Source organism: Ammospiza nelsoni, chromosome 1, assembly GCF_027579445.1.
Source record: "Ammospiza nelsoni isolate bAmmNel1 chromosome 1, bAmmNel1.pri, whole genome shotgun sequence".
In the NCBI taxonomy this organism is placed as follows: Eukaryota; Metazoa; Chordata; class Aves; order Passeriformes; family Passerellidae; genus Ammospiza; species Ammospiza nelsoni.
Window position 1 is genome coordinate 92,576,011 of NC_080633.1, and position 20,770 is coordinate 92,596,780.

The 20,770-nt window shown below is 40.0% G+C and overlaps 1 protein-coding gene across 1 annotated transcript in view; it reads left to right on the top strand.

Moving 5' to 3' along the window:
- TMEFF1 (transmembrane protein with EGF like and two follistatin like domains 1) overlaps window positions 1–20,770 on the top strand; it is a 114,271-nt gene that overhangs the window by 90,811 nt on the left and 2,690 nt on the right. Inside the window, exons 6-9 of the mRNA XM_059476968.1 lie at window positions 9,659–9,807; window positions 10,739–10,804; window positions 16,111–16,234; window positions 20,419–20,577. Coding sequence (XP_059332951.1) covers window positions 9,659–9,807; window positions 10,739–10,804; window positions 16,111–16,234; window positions 20,419–20,577 — 498 coding nt within the window. The remainder of the gene's footprint in view (window positions 1–9,658; window positions 9,808–10,738; window positions 10,805–16,110; window positions 16,235–20,418; window positions 20,578–20,770) is intronic.

The following is a 20,770-nucleotide window of genomic DNA, read 5'->3' on the forward strand; positions in this document are numbered from 1 at the left end:
CTCTAAGATTTCTTTAATTAGTCCTCATTAAAAAATTAAGTGGAAACAAGACCTTTTATGTAGAAAATGCACAAAAGTTAGAAAATATTCCCATGTAGGTTATTTGCAATTTATTGGATAATATTTTTCAATTCTGTACAGGATTTTAATATCATTTAATTGTTTTCCCAGTTCCTCTAACCATTAAAACAGGCTTCAGTGATATTCACTGTTTAGCCACAGATAAATCAGAGTCTGATAACACAGATTGCCTACACAAGGTTGGTTTTGACAAGTCACATAGCAAGTTGAAAACTTGCTAAAGTAGAATATAGGAATCGGAAAAAATTTTCATAAAATCAAAGCAGTTATTTACCTGGCAGAAACAAGATGGGATTGAAATGCTCTTGGGAAACTTTAGTAGAGCACCCCTTATAATTTAATATCTAATTTTTATTCTCTTTCCTGTTGTGTTTCAGTGTGGGTTTTGACATCATAAAATTATATCATGATATACAAAGTTACTAGCAACACAAATATCTTTCATTATGTATAAACACTGCTAGTCAGAATTATCATTTCATTCAAATTTGTGCCAGATTACAAACTCTATCACCCCTAATTCTAGCAAATCACAAAACCCTCTAATTCCATTAAAATATTTTGGTTTGGTTTTCCTTTTTAAGACATAAGAATGTCCACTGGAACTTTTTTGGATAGTGTGGTAATATCTACTGAATCACAAAGAAAAGGTATAATTAGTTCCATTCATGTAGGTTTATTAGGCCTGGACAGCCCTTGCTTGCATCTTGTGATGTTAAGACACTTAATGGAGTGATCCAGGTGATAACAGAAGGCATTTAAAGAAAATTTTTCTCCATTATAGTAACTGTATGGGTTAGCTGAGCTGTCCCCTAATGTTAAGTAGATCATCTCAAGACATATTTATGATACAAACAGTAAATGCACAGTTATGAATTTTTTAACCTCTTTTCCAAGCTGTGCGATCTGTGACTTTACAGACTCCAGCTCCTTCTGCTCCAACTGCTTGAGAAGCAAAATAATATCTCTACTCCTCATTTATCAATAAGGAAATTAATTTTTGGGTAAAATGTTTAGTGAATTGGTGGGAAGGGTGCCACACATGCCACTGCATGTTGAGTGGTTTGAGGTAAATGAGCTGGAATTAATGAGAAATCCCAGGAACTGCCAAGAGGCCAGCCTCAATAGCCTAGGGAGCAGAATAGGCAGATTTTCTCCCATTATTGGAAAAATCCTGCTAAAGACAATTTTATTCCCTGCAGAATGTGTTTTGTCTTTTGGGTATGGAAAGCTGTGGCGTCCTCTGCAAAAGGTGGTGGCACCTGATGCTTTTGGTGACAACTGTAGGGGGGTCCTTACAACAGAGAAGCAGAAGCAAGACCCTTTGTCACGTCCTGATTTTTAGAGTTGAACTTGCAGGTCCTTAGAGTTATCTCAGCAAGTCCTTTCTTCTCAGAGGTGTACAGTGATGTCCTGAGGGGCAATAGACACAGGTCAAAGTGTGGTAAATTTTGTGTTGTCATAATGGAAATTGTTTCTACCACGAGGGTGGTTGGACGCTCCAACACCATGTCTGGCATTTCCATCCTTGGAGATGGTCTGAACTTGATCAGACACAGCCTTGGGACCAACTTTGAGCAGGGGCTGGGACTACATGATCTCTGCACATCTCTTAAGCCTAAATTAATCAGTGAGTCTGTGTAATTACTAAATCTTGGTGCATTTTAATAGCAATTTTAAAGATTAGTTGTACAGAGCTGCGATATGCACCATATTACGAATTAGTGATGTTAAATTTTTTTTTGCTCTTAAATTTTATTTTCCCCTTTGAAAAAGTTACAGATTCTTAGTTTTCATGTTTGGTGTTAAAGCATTATGGCTATCTCTTGATCACAAATGATACATTGCTTTTATTGCAGTAGATCACACATAGTTTGAAGAAATCAGGCTTTGCACAGGGTTTTAGATTTGTATCTTCATTTTTTTTGACTTCACAGAAACATTATCTGTCTAAACCAAAAGCGGTAACAATGTACAGTAAACTGAACACAAAAGTATAAACAACTTCATAATTTCCACTGTTTCTATGAAAAAATTCAATGTTGATTCTAGGTCAAGTGGTTGAGACACAGAAATAAAGTTTGTGGAGAGGGTTGTCATAAACAACACTTGTATTTTTGTATTCAACTATATGCAAATCAGTACATTATTTCTTTATCTAAACTCTGAAAGTAATCAGGTTGTGGAAGCATCACAGAAATATATTTCTCCATATTTTTCTTCTTTTTTCATACAACTTGTAAGTATTTTTAAAAGTTGCTAGTTTGTGGTCAATCTTTTCAAGGGCATAGACAATCACTTGTGGATGCATTAGTCTGAAATTGCATAAATACATAACATGTAATTTGCCTGAACAGTGATTTTCTGTAGGTCTGAAGTAACAGGATGCAAAGAATAGAATGGGTTGGGTGAGACTTCCTTCCCATTGAGTGCCAGAACTGAAACAGTTTGTGTATATCATGGGAAAAACTGCTGCACCATTCTATCAGTGTTTGCCTTTCTCCTCTGACCATCAAATGTGTCTCTGGCCAAACGCTTACTCCTCTTTGTTGAAAAGTCAACATATTATGCATAGTGGAGCAAAATATGTGCACAAGAGGTTGGTAGACTTATACTCTTGTGTGAGAAAGTGGCAAGAAGCCCACAAACAGAGGTAGTATGAATATGGCTGTGTGTTTTCTGTTGGAATTTTGAATTCGAAATGCAGTCATGTTGAGACATGGACATGGAGGTGGCAGCACAAAGCTTGGGGCCATCTGGAGCTGGTGGGGTAAATACTGTAGGTCAGAACACAAACATACAAGATTTGCTCCTACCTTATTCTTAGCACACACTGGGCTTTTCAGTTCTACTGACTGTTCATGAGATAAACAGATCATCCTATCAGTACACAATCAAAAGGCAGGACCTCTAGAGGGTCTGGGCTCCTGTCCTGCACTGCAACCAGGGATAATTCATCCATGTAAGATCAAGGACTTCTCCAGGAGAGCTCTGGCCATCTCCATGAAGAGAGATTTCACAGCTGGGCTTATCTGTTCAAGGGCTGAACTTCTCTCACTTTGAAATAATTTCTTCATGTTCAATCACAATTTCTTTCATTGTGACTTGCAACTGTTGTCTTTCACTCCTCTTTGTGTATCTCTGAGAAGAGCCTCTCCTCAATAGCCCCTCTGGGCTTGTTGGTGACAGCAGTCACCTCCGTGCCTTCTCCTCTCCAGGCTGAAGGGGGGCAGTGCCCCCAGCCACCCTCACTGCAGCCCACACTCCATCCCTCTGCCCATCACAGCCTCTCACCCCTGCAGCCTCTCCAGTTCCTCACAGCATTTGCTGTTACTGGGGTCTCTCAAAGCAGGACAGAGTGTTTCTCATGGGCCCTCACAAGTGCTGAATGCAGGACCAGAGTCCCTTCCCTTGCTCTGCTGGTGACCCTCCTGTGAAGCAGACTCCCCCCTGCTGCTCCACTGGACCCTCAGGTCCTTTTCTGCAGAGCTGCTTCCCTGCTGGTCCACCCACAATGTGTCCTGCAGCACTGTGACAGATGTCCTGTCATCCTCAGACCTCTGGAGGTTCCTCCATCTTGTCAAGGCCCCACTTGAGTTGTTATATTTTCTTTTTTTTTTGCTCTTTGATAAGGAAATCACTAACTTAAAAGTAGCCTCACTGTAAAAATTCAAATTTATCGTGTTCTCAGTTTTACATAATTTTTTTTTAACAGAAGAAATATGGAAATGGGATTCTGAGCACATTCAGTCTTTTTTTTTAATAAGTGTACTGTGCTGTCAAAGATATGTTTTGACTTATAATGTAGATTTTCAAGAAAGATTGACAGCTGATCCCCAAGTAGACCTTTTGAGATTAACATTTTATGAGATTTACTTTGGAAAGTAAAGGTACCTCAGCAATATATAAATTCAACTGGCCTATAATTTACATAGTGTCTGTTTTCACAAAGGCCAAACCAGAATTTCAGAAGTATTAGTATTAACAGTTAGAAATGCCAATGTGGATATTTCAAAGTCCTATTCTCTGCCTTTTCTATATAAATTGTCCTCTAGGGAAAGATTTGGCCTGTTGGAAATCTGGCATGCAAGTTTATACTTACCTCTTTTGACCACTTTTTCACTCAATTTCCAACCTTTTTTTAAATTAACTTTTTAGGGTATGATATTGGATATTCATAAGGAAGGCTACCTAAATCCTGTGTAAATATAACTCACAGCAGAAGAAAAAAATCCTAAGTATTTGTGTGCAAAACAAACCATTCAGACAATAGAGAAAATAAGCATAAACAAGGGATTTAATACTGTGTTGTGGGATTATGAATTATGAAAATCTGGGTGCAGGATATTCTGATATCATAGGAATAGCATAATGGTCTGTTCACTATACTGGCTATTAAGAAATTGAATAGATCCTAGATGGGTAATAATCCATGTCTGGGTTTTAATGCATATTTTTAGTGATCTTTGCAGCAGTGTGTGCCAGGTCTTTGAAGGTTCCTATTATTTGGGGGTGGAGGGAGGGTTAGGCTGCTTTTGAGAGAGCAAACATCAGTTCACCACATATGCTGTGGGAAGCTCACTGCAGTAAAGACTGAATTTCTTCAGTGGTCAGAGAGAGCCATGCCATAAAAAAGGGGAATGTAGGAAAAGGGATGTCTGGAAAATAGCTGAAGCTTATGGTATTCAAAGGGTGTTCTGGATTGCCGGGCAGAAGTAAAGACAGAGTACTAAAGCCAGGCACAAAGAAGCTTTGTAGAATTGAATTCTGCTTCTCTTGTGCTATAAAGGATTTTTAAAAACACACCAAAAACGTGATGAAGATTCAAGTCTAGTCAAATAGGTAGAAAAATCACTTTGAAATCCAGATTTTCTTAGTTCAGGTTTCATTAGGGAAGAACTGCACACAAGGGAAGCAGCATCAAATGAAAGCAAATCCTTCATTTGGCATGGTTATATTCTTAACTGCAATTGCAACACCCCTGCTATTTCAATTCACCTAAATTTATTCCATCAAGCATACCCTTATCCATCTGTGTGCATTTCACACACTTTGTTTTACTCCAGTGTTTCCATTTTACATTTGTAAGCAGATGTGCCAATGAATTGGTGAGTACCTGAGAGTGCTCACTCTTGTCAGCTACTGGGAAGGGATAGCAAGCAGCACTCCCTGTAAGGCCAGGCCAGAAAAATACATTTGTGAGCAAGACCCAGGTGGGCAGAAATGCAGCAGCCTGATCTGTTGGTTGGGAATGCCAGTCTCTCCCAGCAGCCAAGCCCGCTCCACAAGTCAGTCATGCTTTTCTTTTCCTTTTTTCCCCTCTCTTTCCTTTGAACCTACCAGGGTTTTTAAGCACACAGAACTTCCAACAGACCACGTACACCTTGAAGCCTGAAAACAAAAGGCAGCCTTGAAATGTGTTCTGATCTCTGGGGATCTAATTAATTTGCTAATAGCAGCAAGTGCTCTTACAGCCTGAGCTTGTCACTTCATTTTACTAAGCACGTTTACTTTGTTACACCTAGTAGCCCCTAAAAAATGAGCTGTACATCCTCATTTCTTGCTTATTAAAACCAGCCAAAAAAAATCTGCTTGGTTTAATTATATCACTTTGTACTTTCTTGAAATTCAAATGCTTTTCTGTTTAACTAATGGTGTTAATGGATGATAATGCATCAGCTCTCTGATGACAGGTGACAAAATTCAGGTACTTTTTCTGTGTACCCTAGTACATCAGGAAAATATCTGAATATATCCGGTTGACTTCCCTGGGTTAAGTGAGAGAAATGATCTGTTGAGGACCTTAAGTAGGAACCTCCTCCAGCAAGACATCAATTTGGAGCATTACCTGTTTAAATCCTTTTGGTTAAAACCAGTTGGAAGGATTTAGTGAAGAAAATGTTTGTAAGGCTCTCACTCCTTTTACTCCAGTGTGTCTTTTGCAACAAGCTTTTTCAGCAAAAATTTGAAGCACTCATTCACTTCTTTCTTGTATGAAGCACAAAGCACATTCAAGATGTCCTTAATACACAATTCTGTCAAGTGACTTTACCTTAAGTGACTAACTCTTTTCTTCTGAATTTTGCATTTAAGGTTCATTCTCTTCCTGGGGGAAGCCCCTCTTGTGTTTCTCCCATGTGCTCTGCCCCCCCTTCATGATCTCAAGCTTTTCCTGCCCTGCCTTTGTAAGCAGCTCTGCACTGTCCTTATGCTCTCTCTGTGCTCTGTCCCCAGCAGGAGAGAGACTTCAGGAAACAGATTGCAATATGAGACTGCAATTTTGTGTTCATTTGCAGTCTTAGCTGTGAAGGAAACAGTCCTTGGTGCCTCTTACAGGTTCTCCTGCTTGCAAAGGCTTCTGATAAGAGTTTTGCCCTGTAAGATACCACTTTTAGCTCATTCTCACTGTCTGCTGCGTCTTCTTGCATATTTTGTGTGCTTCTTGTGTGGTCTGTGATATGGTTCAGACTCGTGGGCTCTGCTTGGTAGCCTTGAGCTTTGACTTCTTCTTGGCTTTGGCTCCCAGACTGACTGGTGGGGGGGAAGCTGGCTTCCACCAAGCAGTTGGATTTCCTGTCATCTCAGTACCAAGCTATGATCTGCTCTCTGTAGCTCTCTGACTTCAGGATATAACATATTTTCACTATTTCATAGTGGGTTTGTTGGCAGGTCTTCCAATACTTTCCTGAGCTGCTCATCTGTTTCAGTCTGTGGTGGTCCCATCCCCTCACAGGGACTCAGGCTCCAGTTTCAAAGTGTTTGATGTGAAACATCAGAGCAGCAACTTGCTCTCCCATGGTTTTACCTTCCTTCACAAACACCAAGGAGTTAAAAACAACATTCTTTTCATGTTTTCTGTCAAGAGCAGCACTCCCCATATGTCACTGCTCTCATCTCACGATTTGGCACTTCCTGCAGTCCTGTCTGTATATTTTGGTCTAGTGGAAACTGTCTATGAGCAAGGACTCATATAGCAAACTCACTGCACCCTATGCAGAGTCTCTGACAAGTCCAGGTTTCTAACATGTGCTCCTGGCTCCCTCTCTGCCACCCTACTGCATCTGTGGAAGCCCTTTTCCCTTCAGACCATTGCAGTCAAGCCATGTCCTCTCCTCAACTTGTTCTCTTTCAGCCCTCTGAAAGGCTTTAGAGGTTTATGATGGAATAAGAGTTTCAATTTTTTGTAAAGTGCATCAGTCCCATTCAACTGTTCATTATGCCACAGGGTACTTAAACCACCTGTTTTACATGTCAGAGAGCTCTGCCAAGTGACCAGTGACCACCTGGCCAGGGGAAGGCTGGAAGTACCCCTTGGCATCATGGCTGTGGGCAAAGAAGTAGCTAATGGCAGCAGGCAGATAATCAGATACATGTGAAGGGGGTCAACATGTGAAATTCCTGTACATTGATGAGATGGTTGGAGATAAGACTGAGGCTGTTGATCAGAATACCAGGGTCAGGAATTCATAAGCACCCCTAAAGCAAGCATCTGAGAATTCTGAAAAAGGAAGCATTTAATATTCTATGTTAAACCTAAACACAGCAAAGCATGGAAGCATAAGCAGTTTTCAAGCAGTTTTAACTCTAGTCTGTAATGTCACCATGGAGAAAAAAAAAGGTATTTTCAAAACTCACTTTATTTATCACCAGGAATGACAAAACCCAGCCATAATCATGATGCCACAGACATCAGATGGCGGCTACAGGCAAATTTAAGGGAGAGCAAAGGTATCTGTCTGCACACAGCCAATGTCATACAAATGAGGACTGGCTCTCTGCTACTTTGTGTCAATAAATATGCATGACTGCTGAGCCATGAGCCTTTTATTTGTGTGTAGTAAACCCTAATAAACGCCTGATTAGTCTTTACATCATGTGGGAGTAGGTAAACAAAATAGTATTTCCATCCTGGTTCTGAGGTTTACAACCATTACCATTTCCAGTAAGAAAGATTTTCATATGCTCATCATATTGATATTTAGAGGCTTCATTAATACTTGGAAGTAAGTCCCTAAGATGTGTAGAGACTCATTACTGGGAGAGTGTTTCACTGTCAGTAGGTTCACTTAAAACCCTGTTTGCACTAGAGATGTTCTGACTAGCAACAATCTGAAGTTCACAGGCATGGAAAATTACCTGCAAAATTAGAATATTTAAATTAAGGAACAAAAAGTTCTCATGGGAGAAGAAGAAGAGAAAAGTATGCTGGCCACCTTCAGTGTTACTGCAGCACGGAACTTGATTCTGCTGCAGATTTGTTACCAGCTTGCAGCAAATATTCGTCTGTTTAATAGTTTAATTTTATCTGCAACAGAGGGAAAGAACATAAAAAACCTGGTAAGTTGGTTGCTTGGACGTTTCCCTCCCTCCTGTGACTTACAAGAGCAAGTCACATCAAGATGAAGCTAATTACTTCTAGTTAATCCTAGCAGTCAGACCATGTGCCCACTGCAGAGCTTTCTGCCCAGGAGAGGGTCTTGTGCCCACTGCCACCTCCTCAGAAGATGCAAAGTGGCTTTCTCACACTAATGACATCAGGAGCTTGACTGAGAGCTGGACATGGTGCCCATCTTGTTCTCCCCCTTATTCTGCAACCATCCTCCTTACTTTCCCCATCCCAAAGGTGGAGATGAACTTGCAGAGCAATGTGGAACATACACAGAAACTTTAATTCAAAAATAGAAGTTCAGTTAAAAAGCAGAATATTGATTAAAATAATCAGGGGGTGTGAGGCATGCAAAGTTGCAAAGTTTCCCTGTGCCATTCGCATATGTAAAATTTCTAGACTTCTTACTGGGGCTACAGAAGTATCTAAACATGAACAAGTCATAGTCCTGTCTGAGCCTTTGGCTGTCCTACCTTGTGTGGTTAGGAAACAGCTACATGCAAGGTCTTAATTTTTCCCATTTTCATTTTACAATCCCTAATTGCAAATTGTGTAGAAAATCATTCATCCTTAACAACCAAAATGTTAATGGGATGCAATATGAATTAATTCAGATTGCATAATCCTGTTTTAAATGCAACATAATAGACCTATTGTTAACTTTCAAAGGTATGAATGAAAGTCTTTCTGAAATGACACAGCAAGATATTAACCAATATTAACCAAGCATATTAAGTCTGTAGAGATATTGAAATACAACTCTTTCTATTGCCTAACAGAAAAGGGAGTCCTTTTTGTTTTCCCTCTCAAGGACCCTGATGCTGAAAAAGTTAGAATATTCTTCTGATTTTCTTCACACTAGAGAATAAACACTACAAACTGCTGTATTAATGTAGTAAATCTTCCTACTAGTGTGTTATCACTTTTCAGGTGTATTCTATGAGATTGATACCAGAGTAAAACTACAAGAAACATTAATACATTATAGAAAAGCACACTGAAGCATGTATTCACAATTTTGTACATTCTGCTTGGAAGCCTGAGATGCCAATGATTTCTTCAGCATCCTCAAGCAGCACGCTCTCCCCTCCTGGCATTGGTGCCCAAGCTGGTGTTTACTTAGGACTTAACATGACTTATTTTTTGTTTGCTGGATGTCAATTTTGTTTTGCTGTGTGCTTCAATTAACAGGTGTGTATGTAACATAGACTGCAGTGGATACAGTTTTAATCCTGTATGTGCTTCTGATGGAAGTTCCTATAACAATCCGTGCTTTGTCAGAGAGGCATCATGTCTGAGGCAAGAGCAGATTGACATCAGGCACCTTGGCCACTGCTCAGGTAGGATTAATTTTGGCTTTCTGGAAAAGTTAAATCCTGACATGGCTTGGTAGACTTTCCCTTTTATATTTTTGGTCAGAAGTCACTGATGCAGTTATCAGTGAACTCATCACCTGCAATTTTGAGTTTCCCACACTAAACACGTAGTGCTGTTTACACTGCCTTTCTTTGGCTGCTGTTACCTGGAAAGACTGGAAAATCTCTTGGGGATATCTAAGCAATAATCCAACAGTTCTTACATGAGGGGGTGGTAGGAGAACAGAAAGAATACGAGTGTGTGGGAAATCTTCCCTCTTATTGCTGTGGGCTGTAAAATGTGCTTCCAGTGTGAGTCAGATTGGGCCCTGATTTCACAGACATTGATCCTTTATTCTTAAGGGGTTTTTCCCTTATTTGCATTTTCAAATGCTTATTTGGAAATAAGCATTTGATATATGCTTATTTCCAACCAAAGTGAGTGATTATATAATTTCCTTTTCCAGTGTTGAAATGGTCCACTGAAGCCCTCTGCCTACTGCCTTGTAGCTAATCCTGCCCAGAATCTTTCAGTTTTGGGGGCGTGCATTTAGGACTTTCTCATGGGAATAACAGATTTCTACCAACTCTTTGCCAGTTACATCTAGATCTATAACTTGGGCAGTTCCAACACCAAAACAGATTGTCACCGAAATCACCTAGGTCCATACCACAGAAAAGTTTTTAGTTCAAGACTTAAAGCTTGTGGTGTGCCATGTTGGTCTGAACACCAGGGCTACCAACTAGGTGTGATACCAGCCTGGTTGTGTGAGAGGAACAATGTGGGAGTGTGTACAGCTTTACTGCAACTTAAAATAGTTCTTTGAATATTATTCTGGCTTATCAGTGATGCACACATAGTGGTCTGGAGAATATCCTTTCCTAATGAGTAGCTATGCATGTGTTTATCGCCTAGAAACAGATGACACAAATGCAGTTGGAAAGAAAGATGATGGCATGCAGTATCGGCCAGAAGTGAAAGGTACGGTGCTTCTTGCTTACAGCTTCACAAGATGACAAAATAGAGCATGCAAGTCCCTTCTAGTCTGCCTCACAGGTCTGATTCCTGTAACTGAGACAGGCCTGTGAGCAGTTTCTCTCTTGCAGCATGTTGCAAGGCAAGCAGGAAGACGTGCATGATTTGTGAGTTTTGCCTGCTGTATCCCTCTAAGATGCCCAGCTGCTCAGTACCCTGTGCGGTGGCCACAGGATTGGACTCCCTCCAAGTGCTGGGAAAATGACTTTACTAGAAGACAACAAGCTGTGACATTCCTGATGAAATAACACTGCACAAGCCTTCCTGCCATGATCCCATCTTCTCTGTTAACTTCTGGGGAAAATGGATGATTCTGTATTTGTTAGGTTGTTTTAAAATATTTTCAGTAAACTAATATGCTGAATCACATTGGTTGAAAATGTTTCACCTACATGAACTCTTCCTTACCTTTTAATAACCTTTAATGCCTCAACTTTTCCTTCATCCCTGCTAGTCAGATGATCATACACATCAAGTATCACTCCAATGCTTTCTTTAGACCTCCTGTTGCTGGTAACACACTTGAAAAAGCTGTTCTTGTTATCTTACACAACACTGGCTAGATTCAGTTCAGAATGAGCTTTGGCCTTTTGTGTCTACAAACCACAGCTCTGTACTCTTCCTGTGAAGCCTGATCTCACTTCCAGTGGCCATACAAATTATCTTTCCTCTTGAGCTCCACAAAGAGTTCCCTGTTCACTCAAGCTGATCTTCTACCTCACTTGCTTGACTTACAGTGCAGCAGAATTTCTGCTTCTGTGCTTCTAAAGGCACTTCTGACACCTTGACCAGCACTCATGGACCCCTCCAAAGCAGATTGCCAGGGTACTCTGCTAAAGAGCTCCATGAATAACTTAAAGAGTTTTTCTGCTGAAATCCAGGGTAGCAATGCTGGTGTCCTTTATTCTCATTGCACTGAGAGCTCAACCATTAAACTCAACCATTTCATTTCATTTCACCAGACAGACACCTAAAATTACACCCCCCATGAGCCCTCTATTCACGAATAGCAAGCATAGGAGGGCTTGGCTCACTGAGTACCTCTGACAAGAAATTATTGTCTCCTGAAAATGTCAAGAAAGTCCTGCTCATCACAGCAATATTATATTTCCCAGGTGATGTGTGGGAAGTTAAAAACCTCTCATAATGACAAGGGCTAGCAATCCAGAGATTTCTCATAATTGCTTATGGAATAAGTCATCAGTGCTCACATTCTGGCTAGGCAATCAGTAGTAGACATCCACTACTACATTTCCTTGTTTCCCATCCCTCTAACCTTCACTTAGAGGCTCCCAACTACATCAGCACCAACTCAGAGTGCTGTACAATCACCTGTCCCTTACATACAACATGATATCTCCAACTTGTCTCCCTGCCTGTCCCTCCTGAATATCCTGGAGCCCTCAATCTCAACATTCCACTTGTGGGACTCATTTTACCAATTCATGCAAATACCAATGATATTGTAGCTCTGGGAGCTGACCAGTGCTTCTAGTTCATCTTGTTTGTTTCTCATACTGTGTGTGCTGGTGTTCAAGCCTTTCAAATGTGTTCCTGAGCTCTCCATGCTCCCAGGAGCAGTGGAAGTGTTCCCACCAGCACTTGCTACCCTCAGGTGATGCCATATGACTTACCTTCTGTAATGATGTTGGAATCTCCTTTCCCCATCAATTCTAGTTTAAACCCCTCTCCATGCTTCCAGCTTACACTCCAAAAGTCATTTTACCCTTCAGGACAGGTTGGTTCCATCAGGCCCCAGCATACCTTGCTTTCCCATCATTTAAAACCCCAAAGTTTTAGTGGAAACACCAGTCCCAGAGCAAGGTATTGACATCCTGGGCTCACCTGTTTGTTTCAAGTTCTCCCTCATTATTGGGAGGGTTGAAGGGAAACACTATCTGTTCCCAAATTTTTTTAGCATTGCCCCAGGGCTTCTGAAACCTCATTTAATTGAACTCAGGCTTTTTGTGGCTACATCATAATTAGTAGCTACATGAAAGAGCAGGAGTGAGTAGTAGTCTGAAGGTTGCAATAACCTCTTCAGTCTTGTGGTGGCATCTCTAATTCCTCCCTGGGAGGAAGAGAACTTCCCTGAAAAGAGAATCCAGTCTGCAAATGGGTGCTTATATTTTGCACAGGAAAGAATCACAAATGAACATAACTCACTCTTATTTCTCCTCAATTCTGGTCTTAATCCAGATTTTGCTCCATGGGGTTGCTGCCTTCTCTGTTAGCTCTGGTCTTCAGGGGTTTTTTGTCATCATACATGTTTTGCACTCCCATGGCTTCCCTGAGTAAAGTCATCCAAACACGGCTTTCAACATCCCTTGTGTTCTTCTTAAAAAGTCATTCAGTGCCAAAAAGCTTCATATATTTTTCTCTTTTCATAAATTCTCTTATTTTCACTGCATATGATGTACCAGTTGGAGTGACTTAATGTCAATTTTCACTTACATTATGAAGGTATAAAAGGCACCAAATGCAATATACATCTTATTATGTTATGTAATGAAACACCACTTTCAGTTCCTATTCCAAAGAGGTAACAGCCTTTTATTCATTGCATGTAAATTGCCCTTGAAATCTAGTTAGTGGAAAAACCATTGTATATAATTATTATTATTAATGTGTATGGCTTGTGCAGTCTCACATTCAGCAAATGATGTGGATGGAGAGAGCATGCTTAATAAGAAAAAGGTTGTTTTGAAATTTTTTAATACAATGCTCATGTCTCTTTAGATAGTGAGAGCCTGAATTCAACTTCTTTGAATTGTTGTTTTTCATCCAGGATAAGAGAACAGTCCACACTCCTGCCTGTTTGCTTTTGCTTTCAGTTCCTGTGAGTTAATCTTGTGAAATCCTGTTCTCTGAATGGATAATATGTTTTAGTCTCTAGAATTGTGACAGTCTTCTCCTGCAGTGCAAATGGCTACCTAAAGTTCCATCAGACAGGTCTCTCTTCCCAGATTCAGCTGGCTTGGTGGTTTTGTTGCACCAAGATGAGCACCAGGGTTTCAGTTTTTATGCATGACTTTTCCTTCTGGTGAAATTTTGAACTCCTATATCCAGTCATTCTTTCAAGGCTCCTGCACCAGTTACCTCTTTCACTTGGAAGCTCTGAAGCAGTCTAGCCGGTGTCTCTGATTAAAAATGGATACCTGTCAAAAGGGAGGTAAATGTCTATTTCACACTAGGAATCCCCTCCTGCATTTAACACCTTCTTGCTTAATGTAACTTTTCCCTCTGACCTGTGTGTGGCTGTCTGGCCTCTTTGCAGGGGATGCACCTTCCAGTTTTCCACTGGGCCTCACACTGTGTACCAGTACATGTATTTAAACCAGATAGGTGCAGCTCTCTGAACATACTCATATAATTATCTGTAGCTCATTACAAGGTTTGATTGGGACCAGATATGACAGTAATTAAATTCTTGGAAAAGAAGAGAGATTATCATTTTGGGATGAGACATCTCCACTTTTCTCCTCTTAGACATGTCACCACATAGTCTATTCCACCAGTGCAGTGGTAGACACACTGTCAGTACTAGCCAATGCTCTTCCTTTGTGTCAAGCCCTCTGTATCCTCAAAACACCCTGAATTAACAGGCTTCCTTATATTTAAAACCTTTAATACAGGGTTGCAGTTTTTTTTTCTCCAGAACCAAATTAAAATACATTCCAGACATTTCAGATAAAACCTAAAAGATCAGCATAGCTCTCTTTTTGTCTTGTAAAAATACATTCTCTTTCTTGCTGGTTAAATTTCAAATATCTGCAAGTGTATAAGAAATTTCTTCTTCACACCCTTTTACTTAATAGTCTTTTGTTTGTGAAGCTATAGTCTATTGCCATGGAAATGAACACAATTCTATAATTATGCTCACGATCTTAAGATGTGAACATAATTATGAAATACCAGCTCTTCATTATGAAATACCAGCTTCTTTAACTAAGCTTCTTATATCAGCTTGAATATCAGCTTCTGATAGAAGTGTTTAGGACTTCTTTACCAAAAATTTTGTGGGGAAAATGGTTGAAAATGAACACAGCTTTGTATAGTTTTGGTAACACAACAGAGGCATGAAAGATGTTTGGGCAGAAGGGATTGCTTTCCTGTGCTGGGCTGAGCTGGACACCAACTACGTGCCCACCAGCTGCTGTCTCTATCCCAGCCTCCCTCGGGATGATAGAAGAAAGAATCAGGAAAGCACACATGAGAAAAACTCATCAGTGAAGTTAAAGGCAGTTTAAGAATCAAAGGGGTGAAGAAAAAGAGGAAAAATAAGCAAGAGATGCAAAAGCTGCCACTCACAATATCCCATCAGCAGACTGATGGCCAGCCAACCTCTGAGCAACTGCTACCTTGGAAATACCAAAACTATAGTTTTTATTGCTGAGCATGATGTCATGTGGTGTGGGACATTCCTCTGGCCACTTTGGGTCAGCTGTCCTGGCTGTGTCCCCTCCCAGGCTTGCCCACTCCCAGTCTTCCTGCTGAGGGGAGAAGCAGAGTGAGAGGCAGAGGAAGCCTTGATGCTGTGTGAGCTCCATTCAGCATCAGCCAAAACAGTGTTGTGTTACCACTATTATTTCAGCCAGAAATCAAAACCACAGCACTCCATCAGCTGCTGTGAAGGAGGTTAACTCTATCCCAGCCAAAACCAGCACACCTCCCAAAGGAATGGGTGTTCTAAACACATTTCAATATTTTTAAGTTCTCTCTCCTTTATAAAAATGTTTCTCTGAGGAAGATTGCTATTGAAGTGTGTTTGATTTCAACTTTAACCACCAGTGGTACCAATCAGATCTGGGCTGTATCAAGTGCTTTTCTACCCAGTAATCATAAAATGTGGTTCAACATCTTTCTAATCCTTTTTAGAGGGTTCTTTCTCATCTGTTTACACCTGGGAGACAGCTCTCTGTATCTATGTATTAGCGCTTTGCCCCAGTGCCACTGACAAACCTTCTGCTGATCTTCCTGCTTTGGATTGTTTCTGTCACAAACACTTTTCTCCTTTTTGAGAAACACTATATAGAAAGCATGTTTAGAGGTGTCTGAGGATCATTTTCCAGTGCAGTACCTTCTAGCAAATCCCTGTAGGTGCCTCTGAAACTTCCTCCTTAAGCCTCTGCTTTATTATTCTCTATTCCTTTATTCACTGCAAGTTTTTAAGGATATGTTATTCCTGGTTGAGAGTTTTAAATTAACATTATAGACCCATGTATAATTGTTTATGTATATTTCTTTTCAAGATGCCAGTGATCAAAGAGAAGACATTTACATTGGAAACCACATACCTTGTTCAGAAAGCTTCAATGGTTACTGTATACATGGGAAATGTGAGTTCATTTATTCCACTCAGAAGGCTTCCTGCCGGTAAGTCCTTCATGTCTCCAAAATCTGATTGAAATCACTGTAAAGCTTAATCAAAATGCTCTCTAGGCATAATGACAGCATGTGTCACTTTGAGATATCTAAGCAGTGGCACAGGAGGAGCATCCCTGTGCTGTGGGCAGCACCAGCTGCTCCCATCAGGAGGGAGATAGTGCTCAGAGGAGAGGCTCGGTCACTCAGGTACATCAGAACCTGAATCCCTCTGAGGAGTGGAGCCTCAGCCTTGTCTTCTTATTTTCAGCTGCTAAATCACATCCAGAGCTAAAAAACAAGTGAAACAGAAACACATTAGAAAGGCCTTTGCCTTCCTTGGCTTCTGTCTGTGACTGTTCTTTCACCACTGACCCCTCAGCCTGTTCTTACACTATCAGCACATTTTATTGCTCCTGTCGTAAACTCCCTCTAGAGAATCAATACCTTATTTTTAACATTTATTGCCCTTTTTCACAATAATAGGCTTATCTAGAGAATAAAAATTTGCAAAATATTCTTTAGCCCACACCTTTTGTCTACAGTGTAAACTAGCAACTCAGAACACTCAATATTAAGCCCTTCAGTGTTTTCCAGAGTATATGAATATTCCTTAGCTCCCAAATAATGTTTTTCCTTTTACATTTCACCAATGGAATTCTGTATCTTTTTTTTCCTCCAAAACTTTATTATTGTTGTTCTTGCTATTATTATTAGTAGTAGTAGTATTATTAGTATTATTATTTAAAATTTGTTTATAGCAAAAGGCCACTTTGCAATAAGGTGCAGTGCCCTACTTATTAGGAGGTTTCATTCCTGAGCTTTTATCTTGCAAGCTTGTACTTTCAGATTAATGTGGCTGGAACTGCCATAACTCTTTGCTTTCCTTTGCTTTTGAAACTTCAGCTGTAAATCCATTGGATGCTTTCATATTTTCTCCCTTGATCCTTATTGATTGATGATATTGAGGCGTTTTTTGCACTGCCAAGATTTAAGGGTTTCCAGACAGATCAGAGAGCAGGAAGCCCCAAAATGGCAGAGCCAGCATTGTTATCAACTTAAGCACTTGAAAACTTCTATTATTTCTTTTACCATGCAAGACCCTTTCTTGTTTATTTTCAGCTTTCAAATAGCACTGTTTTGGTTTTCTTTTGGTCTGGAACCAAGAGAACTCAACATGGCTTTGCTTCTTTTGGGAAACAGGGTGCACCCCCACCATCATCTTGATGGGCATTAGGCAATACTATCTGATTATAGTATTCTTTTGATCTAGAACTGTATTTAACGCAATTCATAATGTATTTGTCCTCAAAATGTTTAAAGTAGCAGTATTTCAAGGAAAACATTCCTGTCTGAATTAACTAATTTTCATTTTCTCAGAAGTTTTGTTGGAAGGTGCTAATCTTATCGTAATTATCAATTTATGATTCAGTGTAAATTCCATCTTTTAAATATTTATTATTACTCTAGTAAGTATTGATAGGCAATGTTTTGATGGATCTAATTAATTTACCATCCTTTTAAATTCTATTTTATAGTTACATTTACTGTTACTAACTTCAGTAGCTATGTATTTAAATATTCTGAATAGTATCTCAGTACTGAGCCTAGCACAACAAACCTCGCGTAGTTCCAGCCCAGAATTTGTGACTATCAGTTCTTGACCCTGACTCTCAGACTGCTTTGGATTTTTCTTGGCTATTAAAATACTGATGGTCTCATGTTTTATGCATGTTTCTTACTGTAGCAGAGTTATTAAGGAAACAAATAGTTTATAACAGACATCAATCCGCCGTAGTAATCATGTACCTCTATCAGAGAAAAAAATTCTCTCTTTCTCCAGCAAGGAAAATATAATGATGATTGCTAAGGGCAAATTGTTATTTTCAAAGGCTTTCAGTTCTCATAGGCATCTAGCATTTACATTGTTTAATTTGGTCCTCATTTCCTGGCAGAGATGTATGTGAGGTATCAGATGACCTATAAAGCTGCAGAAAATACTTGTGCAGAGCAAATTCTGAGTTCTGCTTTCACTGAGGGCAATGAATCTCCTTGCTTACTGTACAGCAGCCCTCCAGGACTGCCAGCAGGTGGGGGGGGAGGAAGGTTTTGTAGCAGTCAGTAGCACAGTATTGAGTTCAGCAGCCTTTGCACAGATGGGATCAGGTCTGTCTCCTGCCGCCCCCCTTGTGCAGTGCAGTTCTGCCCTGTCCTTATGGCAGGCTGTGTCAAGGACACACAGTCCAGCCCTTTAAAAAGAACTCTAAACTTTATGCTAAATCAATTAATTGACTAATCAGCTTATTTTGATAAATCCTTGCTGACCTCTATTGATCTTGCTATTATACTAATTCTATATTATCTTGTTATACATTTATGCAGCAGAATGTTTTAAAATCCATTCTGCTAGTTTAAAGTAGAAAACTAGTGACTACTACTTCATCCTGCCATTATGTAATTCTTAATGCAAGCACTTTTCCTCCTGAATCTGCATTCAGTATTTCTCAGAAATAATTTCTTGTCATTTCAGTGTTTCTGAGGAAACATCTTTGAATTCCTTGTGCCACCTCTGCTTTGTTTTGTCTCCTCTGCATTAAAGCAGCTCTCACATTGATAATACTTCATCTGCTACTTTCTTTAATGAAAATAAAAGCAAAGTAACAATAAGATTTAAGTCCTCTTGACTAACAAGGAAACATCTTCCTTTCTGTATTTTCTTGCATGATTACTAGTGTGTTCACTGTCCTCATTCTTCTCATATGCTTATTCAGAGTTCCCTTTATTCCCTTCCTGGCTACCACTGGGCACACTTCTACCACATGGAGGGTTTTCTTTAACAAGACTTACTGGAATTTGGTTCATGCCTGAACCAAAACTCCTTACACAGCAGCTCATGGCTGGAGAAAGTAGAGTCACATGTAAACCCCAACTATTATCCCTGCATGCAGAGGAGGATTAGGAGTTGCATTAGCATTTGTAAAAAGGTCTTTGGTGTAATTATTTTGTTGCTCCAAAAAGAATTGATTCCTACCCTAGCACAAAGCTTTTGAATGGATGAGTCTGATTTTGTGTTGCATTCAGGCTTGTCAGATCCAGTTTACAAAATGATTGTTGCTCTGCCTGCATGTGAGTATTTCTTCTGCAGCTGCAGAGCTGGAGGCCAAGTGTATGATTCAGTTGACCACAGTGATGCATTCATGTCAGTCAATTCTAAAGGACAGCTGTACTAGGAACTTGCCCAGGGTTTTAAGTGGTGGCCTTTGACTCTGCAGACTTCATCTCAGTGGTTTGGGTGGCTCTTGCCTTTTCTTGTGCCTGAGCCTCTTTTGCCTTGAGACATGGATTGTTTCAGAGTGTGTTTGCAACGGCACATCTTGCATTGCTGGAACACATCACTGCTCAGGAACAGCCTCTGTTGAGCTTCTCATTGAGCTAAATGCTGCTTTGCTCAGGCAAGTTACCACTTAAAGAGCTGATTCTCTTCTGCTTCCTGTTATTTTTCCCCTACCCCATGCAAATTATTTTGGATTCTTCCTTGAACTCTCACTGAAACAGTTGTGAGCCATTGGGTTTTCTAAGCTGACCTCCATCACATTCTGGCTCAGCCACAAGGCAGGAGGGGGTTTGGTGCTGGTCATGTCCAGTAGATTTTGCAAGATTCCACTTCTCTAGGTTGCAGCTTGAAAGGGGGTCTTTTTTTTTCAAGGTGGATTTTCAATCCATATTTCAAGGTTGCCCTTCCTCTTTGTCACTTCTGTCCCATATATAACAATGGAGCTGAATGAGCTGTGCTCTCTTTGTGTTTCATAAACATGATTCTTGCATTTCATTTAGCCTTGTCCACTTGTCTTCCTAGTGTCTACTGTTCCACCCAGTTGCTTCACTCTTCCTAAGTATTGTACCAATATAATAATGACCCACATATTTCTTTTGACAAATCGGGGTCCTCCTCATGCTGGTGTGTTTTCAGAGGGCCACTAGTAACCTTATCCAGAAAAAGCAGATCATATCTACTTGCTCTGTCTCTTCTCTTGCCACACAGATCCAAACCATTTCTAACCCAAGCATTACCACATGTGCACCTTCTCACCAGTTCTTTCTCAGCTGGAGTCACCTTGGATTTCTCATTTCATCTGTAAAATCACTGGGATGCTGTCAAATTACAGATTCCATGAAATATTCCTTTTCTTTTTCAGGTGTGAATCAGGATATACTGGACAGCACTGTGAAAAGACAGACTTTAGTATTCTTTATGTTGTCCCAAGTAGACAAAAGCTTACGCATGTCCTTATTGCAGCAATAATTGGAGCTGTACAGATTGCCATTATAGTTGCAATTGTCATGTGCATAACCAGGTAAGTAAAGACAAAAACAGTGAAAAATTACACATTATATGGATATACTTTTTCTGTATTTAATTATATGATGTCCAACATTTTATTTGCTTAATATGCACTTAAAAACTACCTAATGACTGAAGCAGGATGATCATGTAACATCCTATCTGCCCCTTTGTTTCTTTGGTCACTAAAGAAAGATTTGTTTGAA